A 14218-nucleotide genomic window follows, 5' to 3' on the forward strand; every position below is an offset into this window, starting at 1 on the left:
CATGTAATGGATTTATTTTAACATAAACCTACATTGGAGTAGGAAAACATGAACACCTGCTAACTTTTAAGTTTAAAAAAAAATATTTGTGACGATGTGAGATGCGATAAGTTTTTTTTGAGTCTATTTTATTTTACTTGAACAGTAAAAAATGAAGTTGATGCGGCCATTGAAATGATTTCAAAAAACTATCTGGTAATATTTCTGAAGCGACGTTTGCTTAAATCGAACTAATCAAGGTACACATGATTACATTTATTTCATTTGGGTTTCTTAAATTTAAAATCATGCCTTGATTATTTACTCATTGGCGTCTGATGGTATAATTATTGGTTTTATAATTTTCGTTTGTGAACCAAAACTGTTTTACATTTATACAGGTTTGCTATTAATTTTGATTTTTATGCACAACGCAGTTATTATGCATTTTGGTTTATTTGTTGCAAACTAATTCATCTTCATCTGAGACGAGTGAACGATTTTGGCGATACTTCGAGTAAGTAAGCTATTGAAAATTATTCAACATTCAATACGAGTGGATATGGCGGAAGTTACATTTTTAAAACCGTACAGATCAATTGAGAAAAGGATTGTTTGGTCAACTCGTACTTACGTCTTGAGTTATAATTATATTCGTTGTTTTTCATGCAGTAGCGTGGTATTGTTGTTCGGAGCATATATTTGTTTTGAATTCTATACGAATCGCGCTTTTTACACTCGTCTAGACAACATATTTCGCGTAGACCATCTGCTCGGTATCGGTACTTCGGACGTGCGCACGAAAACTGTATTATAGCTGCAACCACCACCTGTTTGAGCATATTTTTCACCCCTCCGCGCGTGTTTGGGTGCACACGTACACAAGTGTTTTTTGGTGGTGACGAACGCACATGCAGGTAATTGGACGATTACTGGGTTTTTTTTTTTTTTTTTTTGTACGAGTGAAAGACAAACCAAATAAATTAAATAACAGTAATAATGATAATAATTATAATAGTAATGACGACTACAATAAAATACGATGAAACATTCGGCGGTCGTCAGATGGCGCCCGTGAGCAGTAGAACGGTTGCGCAGTTTTGACGGCGGTGGCGGCTGTTCACCAGCAGTCACGTGTGACTATTTGCCGACCAGTCGGTGCGCCTCGCGACTGTTTCCGTGACGTGCGTTGCTGTCGACGTGTTACGGACGGTTCGAACGGACCTTTGACATTTAAGTTGACGTTTTGTTCGGTGCATTTGACACGGGACAAATTTAAAACAAAAACCGTTCGTTTGTCGTTTTAATTTCGGTTTCTCCTCGTACTCCGCCGTACACCTCCGCGTTGGTGCGCACAACTCGGCGTGGAAATCTCGCGAAATCCAATCGCGCACGGCCGACCGATCGTATCGTTAGTTCTCGAGCAGCTGAATTGCGACGGGACCACAAGAGAACCCGGGAAAAAAGTGAGTACCTGCAGCGGAAACGCGACCCTCGCGTGAAGGGTGTCTGCGTGGCGAGCGCGTTCACGGCGGAGTCCGCCGCGTTCGTTTCGTTCTGTCGCGTTCGTAAAACGACGTGCTCATTCGGCATCGGTTCGCGAGTTCGACGAAAATAAAGAAAATCGGAAATCATATTATTGCGTTTGTATTTAAAGTTGCACGGCTTCATTTTCGTTCGATTACGCTTTTCGCTGAATATTATTATTATATTGTTTTATTATTTATTTCATTGTATCACTTTACCCGCGGTTTTCTTTTTTTTGCTACTCTTGTTTTTACGCGTCCGCCATTCTGAGGCACACGCACTTGCCCGTCGAGATTTCAGTCCCCGGCTCTGGATGTACAATTATTTTTATCTCTTGTACTCGATACCTGCAGTCGTTCGCAGCGGTTCTCCGTGATTCGCGTCCATGTCGTTTCCACGTAATTTCTTGATGCGAAATAAATACAAGGGTCTTCGCTATGTCGTTTATTGTAAACGCCTCTTGCAATTACCTTTTCAATTTTTCCTTCTACGCCCTCTTCTATAATAATCAGTCTTACTGTCCCTCCGTGTCTGAGTGTATATATATATATATATATATATATATATATATATAAATAAACAGTGGCGCCGAACCCTAATATCGATGTCGCACCTTGGCCCGACATATTTTGAAAATGTATGATAAGGCCGCTTCATATTGGGCAACCAAACCGTGTTCATTACAAAATTAAAGCCTAACATCAATATTTTTTGGGTAAAAACAACTATCCCCCTATTTTGTTACCGATATTTAGATATCGTGGCTTTTTTTAAATATTTTTCACTGGACTTAATTTTATGATCTTGGCGCCACTGTAGTCGGAAGACAAGCGTTGCTCGCGGTACGGGATATGAAAATAATTTACGATTGATTACGAACTACGTGTTTAAACATACATCTCCGAGTAAATATATCCTGCCAGCCCTGTCTCGCGAACGGTTTGCCGATTAGGTCACCGGGTTCACGAAAATGTAATTTTTGCCGTAATTACTCGTCACTAGTGTGAATGCAAGTTAGTGTGTGTGTGTGTGTGTGTGTGCGCGCGCACAAGCATGTGTGTGCGTGCAAACGAGCTTAAGACGACGGATCGTCGGACGGACGGTCGACGGAATACCTATAACGTGCGCGGGGTATAAAAAAAAACTGGTCCAGTCCATAACTTTATTTTTGCCGTGTAACGTTATTACAGTCGTTGTCGTCATTATATGCATTATACGCGCGCCGAACCCTCCTGCCATTAGCACGGCGCCGGTCAGTACGGGTTTATACACATATCTACGAGTTTACGTATATGTATACGCGCGTAAAGGACCGTTACGGCTGCGGCACCGTCTACCACGCGCACATACGCACGTTATGATATTATTACGTTTGCGTACCTGTAAAATAGATTTACGAGAAGAGAAAAAATCGACTGAGCGATTTACCGACGGTCTTTGAAAATCGCACGATTTTGTGAAAAAAATCCTCGTTTTTTTTTTTTTTAACAAAAAAATATTAATTCGCGCGTGGCGGTAAATCAAAAGGGTTATAATAATAATAATAATATTAATAATATTAATAACAATAGAGATATTAGTAATAACAATAATAATATTAACAATGATAATAGCAATAAGAATAGTAATATGTGCGGGGAACGCGATACCAGCGGCACACGTTCCTAAGCTGTTTGGTTGACGCGCCAGGTCGTTGGGTACCGACATCAGCTGTCGCGTTGTTATAGGGATGCTCAGTCACTTCCGGTATCGCAGTCGTGCGTGCCACCGTTCTTTTCTTTTTTTTTTAACTCGTCTTATTGTTTTGTACCATGTTCAAGGAAGTTATTTCACGTCCCCTATATCTTCGTTTCTCGGCTACCGTGTTATTAGAATGCTTGACTTTTCAAATACTATTTCGGCTAAACTGCATACCATCAGTGAAGAATCGCATACTTTGTGAATTATAAATTTCATAAAAACCTCCGTTTTTTTATCATGTATATATATAACTGAATCTATATCTTGTGTATTATATTCATATAAATGTTTCGATGAGAAGTTATCATGAAAGTACGCATGAATTTGGAAAAGTTTCATACGACAAATATTTAAATTATATTTATATTTACTTTTATTACATGAAAAAAATTGTAATTTTGATTATTTTCAAATTTGCAAATAGAAAGCAGTTATTGAAATTATTAAAACCTCATAGAATACTCTGTACACAATGTGATCAATAACAACACTATATCATTTAGTGCGTTCGTCCTCTCGAATTCGCGGTAGCAGCATACTATCCATAAATTATTCCATCTGTAATACAAGTACATTAAATATTTTTAATTTTATCACCATTTCATGGGTACCTATTGACCTATTTTTAAAGTTTTCTTTTTAAAATTTTCGATTTGATATTTTATACACTTTTTTATTCGACACGTGAAATGTAAATAACTTCTTTAAATTGACGCACCACTATGAATAAGAAGTGATTACAACTTGCGATTTTATAGCTCTCGTATAAATATCTCGATTTATGATTTAATGTACAAGCAATGGATACGTGGATAGTCATCATTTTTACAACCATTTATATGCCTAGTGTAGTCGCTATATTTCGATTCGTTTTGTAGATAGTTTCCTGCACGTTTTCGTAAACGTATCAACATCGTAATGGATTCCAAGTAAGGACACATTATGTCACCGGAATGATTTAATTTGTGGGTGTTTTTATTATTGAATCTTAAGAAATGAGATAAAAATATTTATAAAAGTGGCATATTCATGCTATGTGTATATACCATATGTGTAATGTACAATGCACATGGTCTGTTAATTATGATGTCGTGTTTTTTCTCGAGCCGTTTGACCTTACAATTTTCACCGTACTATGCTTTGAATAATTTAACTAAAACGTACTACAATTATAAACATTGTGCTTTAAAAATGTATAGGATTTTGTTTCGTATAGAGGTCACAAGAAGAATTGAACCACTTAACGAATTTAAAATTTTATCTCGTGATCTAAATGCTTGTTCGTTATATATACGTACAAGTCGAAAAACGTAGGTATAACATGATTTTTTTAATTAAAAAAAATTCGTTTTTTTTATGTTATTTATTTTTATATAGTGATTGTCGATCTTGCTACTACATTTTTTACCAACTATAATTGTACGGTCATTTGGCGTGTAAGGTCCCAGCAATTTAGTCTCAATCGGTATAGGTTAAAAGGAAAGAAAAAATGTTATTGTACTTTCTATAGATATTGGTCTAGGTATCCTCGAGTTATGACTTGAATAACTAAATTATGAAACTATGACGAACCTTCGGTGCAGTGTTAATAAAAATATGTCCAAGATGATTAAAATATAATTCAAAAAGTGAAGAAAAAATATGTATTATACGACGTACAAACGAATTAATTTAACGTTTCAACGGTAAATATCCAATACTTGCGTGTTTTTTTTTTTTTTTTTGTTTAACCTTGAGCTCCATTATTTTTCATTGCTGTCATTATTTATTAGAAACAGTAACGGATTTTAAAGTTAAACTGGAGTTTGATTTTCAATAGATTTTCTAAACCAAACAAACATGTATATATGGCTATATATTGTTGCTTAAAAGATGAAATCACAATGGGCTATATGATTCGGATCATTAGATGCCGAGAATCGCTAATGAACAGTGAATGCAATCGAAAAATGATTATGAACCACACTATGGCGATTAATTAAGCGTACATTGAGTTTGCACAGAGATCGTCGGAAGTTCATTAATTTGCTATTAGTTCATCGGGTCGACCTTTGCAACAATTGTGTACTCTCGCAAGAAGTACAAATTCGTTACAATTCTAAACACGGGATATATTTCACATTGCATAATTCTACAATTCTACATGCAGCTGCACTGTGTGTACTGCTAATTTATTACCGGTCGTAAATTATCACCGGGTTCACGTGTTCCAGTGAACAACCGTAACATTATAATACTGTAAACGTATCCATAGTACTCGCCGTATGCTATTATTTGAACATTTTGTTGTTTTCAGGTACTTGTTCTTATGGCCGTCGGTGCAGTATCTATTACGCAACGAAAGTGCAGAAGATATGTACACATTTGGGAAAATTCATAGACGTGCACAGATCGCATTGTGTTAAACAACCGTCGACTATCGGCGTGTTCTCACTCCATATTGACAATATTACAGTTCATTGATCATGCGCGTACATATGTACCTATTATTGTTCGGTACTCGTTTTTATACTAATCGTTATAAAAACACTGCTCGCACAACGATTGAATTCGTTCCGTAACGCAGTGGCGTACAGTGTTGTTGAGCGATACGATGTACTTAAGGGCGTGCATTTGCATTTCCCACGATTTCTTTTTAAACCCGTACATATTTAATTTTCGTCGTTTATCAATCGAAATCAAACACGTCTGTTGTTATTATTGACTTCGGTTCGTAGATCAGATATGGTTTGTTTTGCATCCCTCGGTAATTTGATGCGAAATTACGCTTTTAGTTTTATTTACGTACGTCGCAATGTCATTATTTGTTTCTCTTTATTTTCACCGAAATCGAACGTATAATCCGACTAGTGTGGCCAGTCGTGATGATTTATTCACCATTCGTTCGTTATAAAATATATAACGTGTAGCGTGGGCTATAAGATATATAGTAACGTGTATTTTAAATGTTCGTGTGTGTAATTGATATGACGGTTATGTAAAAGTGGTTCGCGCACATATAACACGCACTAAATGTACATGTTTTGAATTGCCGTCCATACATTGTATTTTGTTAATTAGTTTTTATGTATTACGTATGTTCCCGTTACTCTTTCAGGTGCAGTTCGAACGTTTTACATGTTTTTCAACACCCTGTGCACGTTTATGATGCTGTACTATCGTAGTACGAAATTCGTTTTTCACTCGAGTTTTTCAAGTATGTTGTTTCCAACCAAAATATACCTTACGGTTGTATTTGACACGATTTTATTTACACATAATACAATTTATGCGTATTTGCTATTAATTTTTTTGTCATATTTTTGTTACACGAGTTGTGCGACATTTTTATTGCAATACTTTAAATATATTTCCTTCCGCATACTTGCACTCATCATTGTATTATGCATATTTAATACTTAAATTGCATTATCTCAATCAATAGGTATACTATGTAGTTGTATAACGGCATCTTCTTATTGAACATAAAAACAAAACCGTTATCGCTTACTTCTATCTTGGGTTGGGTTAACTTGGACTTGTATAACTACTAGTTTATTATATTATGGGCATACTTCTAGTGAGAAAAAAGAAAATCTTTTTAATTAATAAAATCAATTGTACGTATATTGCGGTTTTTCAAACAATCTCTACTGTACATTAAAATTAAATTCCATTTAAAAGTTTCATAGTAACGGTTTGAACCGTAGCCACCAGTTATAAGTAAAAAATATTCCATATATATCTATATAGATGATTTTCATTTATTTTACATTGTGCTATTTTTTCAATTCTATCATCTGTTTGTTGCCGATAACACCATTTTAATAATCTTTTATCGCTTAATTTTCTGTCGAATTATCCTTTTCTTTTAGATTTCTTTTGTTTTTCTACAAGTGCAGTCAACAACATTGTAACATTTCCATTATTCGTGTCTAATAGCAGCATATTCCATTGTGTCAAATTTTTTTGGTTCCAATGGTTTTACGCTATTAATTACTATACTGTGCTGTTCGTTACGCATTCGCGGTGCGTGCAGTTAAAAAATATCGAGAATATTTCAATGCCGACGAAATAAGATGTACTATATTTTTCAATCCTAACTTAAAGTACGTTAATGCAAAAAAAATAAAATAATATCACTTTGGTCAGTAACAAAAACACTCAACTGTGTTGCGCGCACCTTCTGCTGCGCCCCCGACAGTTATTGTCCAAAGATATCAATCGCAATGTGTTCGTTTTTCAGGGATGAAAATGAGATGAGTGTAGAGGCTGAGCATGGCGGGTGTTGGGACAGTTGCGTGCGGCTCATGTGCCACAATCACTCGTCGTCGCAGCCGTCAAACCACCGACAGCCCTATCCTGCCCGCCACCTCTACGCTAACGGCAACAAAAATGGACTGAATGGACACATTAAAGGTAAGCAGTTACTCATATGTGTACAGTAACCGTATCGTTTTACGTTCGTATTGTAATCAAATGCACGCGAGTTCGCGATAAAGACGAGTAAACCGATAAAAACAGGAAACCGTATTCGTATGTATGGGTAGGTACTGCCCGTTCGTGTTAACCAACAGTAAATTTTCAATTATCATCGTCTGGCGATCGTTAATGGTTAATGCAGGTTGTGTTCTTGCGTGAAGTAATTAGCAGTGCTAACAAGCGATAACTACAGTGCGTGATCGCAAAATATATCGCTAACTCCCTCATGCCGGTAGAACGTCGAAATATAACGTCTCGTCCGAATAAAAAAAAACCCACACCTTTGATCGAATACAAGTAAAGAAAAAAAAGGACGTGAAGGACAAAATCCATCTCTCGCATGCCTTTAATTGTTTTTTTTCCGTTTACGTTTCGGGAGATTTAAAAACTCTTCGATCGACAGATGATCCAAGCCGTTCGTCGCTTTTCCGAAATATTTTATAATACGTATAGATTGTGAGCACATTACGATTATATTTTCACGGTGCGCGTACGTGTTATCTTAAAAGTCTACGTACAATACGATACGTTATAACACGACGACCAGTTTTGTGCATACTCTCGCGCTTACGGTTGTAGAACCTAACCTACAAATTCTATAACAGTAACAATAAGTTATAATAATGACTGGTTATGCGGCGATTTATGATTTACGGACAAAGAGAGAGAGAGAAGGAGAATTTTGCAAGCTGGTCCAAGCGGTCGTCCGAAATCGTGAAAACTGGATTCCGAGCCTGTGCGTATGCAACCATGTATAAGTTGTGCATTTATCACGATCTCGGGCGTCTCCCCGCATAATAATATTACAATACGAGTATACGGTGTGCGTATAATCCTGCGGGTACACACAGTTCTCGCGATTCGACACCACCATCCGGTAAACGCTAAACATATCCGGCAATGCACACAATGTCCCTGCCCGACAGCGATTTTATCATACGTTTTATTGTGCGTTTTCTTTTTCAAACGCACTTTTACCGCTACTCCTCCGCACTGTCACGACTCATCTCCGTCGTATTTATTCGTTTATCTCTTCCTCTCTTCTTCGCGAACGAATGTCCCGAGGAGGACCGTATAATTGTTGTACACGTGTGCCGTATGATGACGACGAGTCCGGAGTCCAGGAGTCGTCGTTGTGGCCGCCATGCGTCCGGTATGCAAATCATTGTTGCCGCGGGATAACAGTGAAAATTCGAAAACTTAATAACAGCACAAACTTGTAGGTGCATCGGTTGAATATAGTACATAACTCTTACCGAAATCGTATGATCGCACAACGTCTCGGTGGTATACAATAATAATATGTATACCGCACGCAGTCAAACGGTTTAACTTCATTTTCGCGTTGCACTCGAATCGGTTTTTGTTTATATCCTAGTCACCATCATTGCCTTACCGTGTACGTATTCCCAGCTCTTAAGAGAAAAGTTGATGTTAAATGTGTACGTGATACCTCTCATCAATCAATCTTAAATTTTGTTTTCGGTTTTTACCTAACGTAATAGAGTTATATGTGATTATTTAGAGTTAAAAACGTTTTATTCGGCAATATAACTGTAGGTTACAATCTATAAGTGTGTGCAATACCGCTATTGAATAATATCTACAAAGGGTGAAGTTCGATAAAATTAATTAATTAATTTATCTGATTTTTCGTGCTTCGATTAATTGTTGTACCATGACAATATTAGTCAATTACGAACCAATTCAAATCACTTATGGTCTCATTCGTGTAGGAATTACCGACCGTTTAAGTGAATTATGTTCAGCATTTTGGGTTATAAACGGTAATTTGCTGCTTTATATTAAAACACGGTTTTCTTTCTTTGTAGACTATTTAAAATAAAAAGTCTAAACTTAAAGGTTAGGTTAAAGCAAGGTTGTTGATTTACTTTTATACTAAATCTGTAGGAACTTTTGACGTTTAAAAGTTTCACCGATTCTTATTCGCCATGCGTCAGACAAATTCTTTGGTGTATTTTGATTGTATGGTATTTGTACTCATATGTTCGTTAGGGGCGTGAGAATGGGTGATATTTGGATAAGGATCAACTGCGGGCGATGAATGGGGTGTACGAAGAGGAATAATGGGAAAAACATATTAAAGTGTTTGAAGTCAATCACACCGTGCTTCCGCGCGAAGTGCGGCAAGAGTAGGATAACGATTGGAAACATTTTTATCTTAATTGAAATCGGTTTCGATTTAAAAAGTTTTAATCCGTTCGCGTTATTTTGTAATCAGTGAGCCGATATAGCGCAGTGTATCGACGTGAGATGTCGAACGATCAGGCGGTGGTGGACCACCCGCGCGCTTTCGCAATATTGATAGATACTTAATTACTAATACGTGATCGGCGTATCAATATATACTGTGAATACCAGACCGACAAATATCGAAACTTAGCTCGAGTGTGAGTATCCACGCGCGTGTTTGTAAAATGTAAGTTTATGTTAAAAGTTCAATATACGGTTAATATTCGATTGACCGGTCGATCCCAATTCAAATAATTGTACTTGAGATGTACTTCACTAAAGAGTTGTTCGAAACTTTAGTTCGTATTTATTTTCTTGATATTATACCAAAAAAAAAAATTTATTCTAGGTAATGTTTTGTAGTTGTACGATTTCGAAAAATTCAATGGTACTCGTATATAAACTGACGTGTTTAAAACGAATAAAAATACTGGTAAATGTTCGTAGCTCTCCTGTTATTATGAGTAATATGTAGACAGTACAATACCATTTTTTTCCGAAACAATTTCAACAAGAATACTATTATATTCGTCAGCTAGGCAATAATGGTTTTTAAGTATTAACCGACCGTACGAATTATCGTATTGTTCATGTGGTAACGGTTATTATTCAACATCGATTTTCTGTAAATGTTGACCGTACGGCCTCGTATTACATTATTATAGAATATAAATTACTGCACGCAAATAATTGTCTTAACAGGCCAGCTACCGTACGGTTACATAATTCCATAAAGTACGTAAAAGAAGGAACATCGCGGCCGTAAGGTATGGAATATAATAATAACACACGTACGTGACGGACATTGCTGTAAACGTACGCCGATGAACCGAGTGCGAATCGCCGCGCTTGTGCGTCGGCGTCGAAATCAATATAAATGCAAATATTCCGCGCTCCTCACAGGCCCGAAATAGGTTCGTCCTTTTCCTTCTGCGGCATGGCCGGTCGTCAAACGGTAAACGTGCCGCTATCGGTTCAATTGCACACACACACACACACACACACACACACACACACACTCGTATATGCGTATATTTATAGTCGTCGGCGATACGTGCTGGACGTGTACGTTTATACGTATACACATATGTGCGTGTGCGAAATGAAAGACGGGGATCGAATGAAAACGTGCGTTCAATTAATTAGCTCCGTTTACCTCAGAATGCGCCGTGTATATGCTCAGGTATTCGCTCTCGTACACATCTCTCCTCCTGTTGCCCGCGATCGTCCGACGATTTTACCGAGAACCAACGGCTATGCTACTAGCCAAAGCTTGACGTCCGCCGAAGAATCCGTTCTTCGTTAACAGCCCGTACACACCGTCGCCGTGTCGCGCGGTCGAGTCCGTAAGATACATTATTATTAATTTTTTTTCTTTCTCCTACTCCCCTTCCCCCAACTACCCGGGCCGTACGATAAATCCAGTGGCTGGATCGTGAACGCCGCGGCGCGACGTCACACATCATCGCAACACTACATCCAATAATAATAACGACAGCAATATTATCGAGAGCTCGTCGAAACATCCATCATAAATATAATATAATAGTCTGGTCGACAACTACTACCGCGCGCACGACGACCGTCTTCCGATTTCGCCCCGACCCGTTTGATCATGACCGCAGCAGGACTCGAGTGGTTGGCAACCTCCCGCGGTAATCGGCCGGACTGGATCGCTGCAGTGCGCGCACGGTGTTGCACGGTGTTATCTCGGCGTAGCTGCACGGGGGGTGGAGGGGAATCGACCGAATCGTAGATCGATATCAGCTGACGACGGTATAGTAGGCCGGTGTCTGAGGATCTAGGATGCTCTCACCCCGGGGCGCTGTTGGTACAAGGGCGCTCTTAAACTTATGCGAAACAAAACAAGTCACGAACGCACCCGGCATTACGTTTCTATCGGTCTCGGGCGTCAGTTTTCTCGATCCGGCACTGACGACGATTACTTTTGGTCGTCGTAACGCGTGCGGCAAAACGTACGTGCGTTGACGCGCAACGAAAGGGACGTTAAACGCGCGTCAACGTTGTTACCATTGTTCGCACGTTCGCCGATCCAACGCGTTAAGGTACGGTTTCCAAAGCGCATGTACAACAATTGAAATTTTTCCTCTCTTCCTCCGATAGTAATCGCAACATAACTATATTATTGGTTATTGCGGTTCAACCGCAACGGCGATAGCAAATGAAACGTTTACGTCACGATTACGACGCGTTATTACCACTGTACTGCGTTTTGATTTGTAAACGCGATTCATGCGAACCCAGCCTGAACCCGGTCGGAGTGCGACTGCGCTTCTTTGCGGTCGACGATGAGTCGTTCGGAGAATCGACCAGACGCCCGTTGCACATACAACTCGAGTCGACAGGATTTCGAAACATCGGGCGAAATTATGCCGCGCGAACGTGAAATATGGCCATCATACATAATCATTATACGTTGACTATTTTCGAGAACGAAATGGTTTGTGAAAATTCCATTTAAAACGCACTGCTCCGGTCAACACGGTTTCAACGCCGAACGTTCTTTGCCGTCGCGCCAACATCGCGGATACCGGTTTCATTTCGGTCGGACGACCGGCGCGGATCACTCCCCGCAGCTCTTCCCGCGGGCGCGCGCGCGAAGTTCAAGGCGAACTATTATATTTTTTATTATTTTTTTTACGTAATTTTTCCGTTTGTCCGGTTCTCCGAGCACGTCACGTAAATCGCACGACAACGCACTGACTTCGAACACGAACACGGGGTATCGCAACGATTATTTTCCATCTCGCCGCCGAGCGTTTTACCCGATATATTCCCCGCGGCCCATTGACGGTCGCGCGGTTTTCTCGGGTGCGCTTGTTCATTGGTTCCGTTGCGTCCGGTTCGCGACGATTTTCCCGTGATCGTCAGGTGCTGTGAACGCCACATGTTAAATTATCCGTTGTCGTAGGTACGTATTACTCTTCGTTTTGAAATCCACGATTTATTTCTGTTCGTTCTGTTTGATCATCATCAATTCAGCAATGTCATCGTTGTCTCTTTCTCACGCAAACGTAATATTTTGTAAATGCGAACTGAAAAAAAGAAAAAGAAAATCGTTAGGGATCCGTTTGGGATTTTCCATTTTTTTTTCTTTCTCGTAAACAAATATTCTTATCGAACCGTCTAAATCGATTGATTCGACTGTTCCGTTAGCTCAACAACGTGTTTTTTTTCATCGTCGTCCACATCAGATATTTAATCGCTCTACGTAATACGTCACGGTTTTTATTTAATATTTATATTTGACGTTTTGTGTCGCTCTGACCCCTTTGAACCGATCACGGATCGTTTCATTACAAGCGCAGCGTTCCGTCGGCAGGCATACGACAAAAACAAATGGTGCTGTTCAACCAGAGCGCCCGACAACGGTTCGTTCGAAAGCTCGTACCGCCGCGACGGCCTTGGGCTGGAAACGGATTTCGAAGAGTGAAAGCCCACGGTGTCGCCCACGTCGACATTCTTCCGTTTCTCGTGCTTACGATCGCGCCCAGGGTTATTTGACGAGCGGCTTTTTTTTCGTGCGCGCACGGTTTCGGGTTCGCATTGTTTTCGTTCTCGTTTGACCTCATCGATACACGTGTGACCTCGGCCGACACAATTGTGTGTCAACTTGAGTTGTTGCGCGCATCGTGCGCCGAGTTTTCATCGCCAAAGACCGCACCGCAGTGTGGGTGCGAGCTGTCCATCACCGAAATGCCCTTGGACCGTAGGCGCTGAAGATTCGCGCGCTACCCTCTTGACGGCGTGGGCGGGTTCGGTAAGCCGTGCCGTTGTCGTATCGTGCGGCAGTGATACAGTGCTGTTCCGAACGTTTTTCACTTCTGTTGCGCTGAAAAACGCACACGTCGTCCGTTCGTCCTTGCCTTGCCTACTCGAGGAACTCATCGAACGAGATTATCGACTTCACTCTCCCATGTGCACTTTTGTCGGGCATTGCCGTTGTACCGAAGCCGTTACGTTTCCTCGCGGCCCACGACGATGACGAAACGCGACGTTTATTATGACGAACTCGGTTAAACAATCGTCCGACTCGATTGTTTTTTTGTTTTTCAAGATCCATAACGTCCGCGCTTCGTAGCTCATAAATACTGCTTTTTTTTTATTATGTTTTGGAAATCGACTTCAGGTACTGGAAGTGAACGTGCTCGAAAAACCACTTAGTATAGCATCGCCATCGGTCTACCATCGATCGAAAGATTTCGTTTCTGAAGACTACAGGATGTAATACACCAAC

General features: G+C 39.7%; 1 protein-coding gene across 3 annotated transcripts in view; it reads left to right on the forward strand.

Moving 5' to 3' along the window:
• The first annotated feature begins 1113 nt into the window (after positions 1-1113).
• Positions 1114-14218, forward strand: part of LOC112686384 (calpain-9-like) — a 99389-nt gene continuing 86284 nt past the window's right edge. The window contains exons 1-3 of one of the 3 annotated variants that reach the window (XM_025558615.1): positions 1115-1445; positions 5543-6442; positions 7472-7644. In XM_025558615.1, the coding sequence (XP_025414400.1) occupies positions 7485-7644 (160 nt within the window). In that variant the 5' untranslated portion in view covers positions 1115-1445; positions 5543-6442; positions 7472-7484. Of the gene's footprint in view, positions 1446-5542; positions 6443-7471; positions 7645-14218 lie in introns of all 3 variants that reach the window. The other 2 variants (XM_025558616.1, XM_025558614.1) reach the window with 2 other exon arrangements.

This window comes from Sipha flava, unplaced genomic scaffold, assembly GCF_003268045.1.
Source record: "Sipha flava isolate LNK unplaced genomic scaffold, YSA_version1 307_pilon_pilon, whole genome shotgun sequence".
NCBI lineage: Eukaryota > Metazoa > Arthropoda > Insecta > Hemiptera > Aphididae > Sipha > Sipha flava.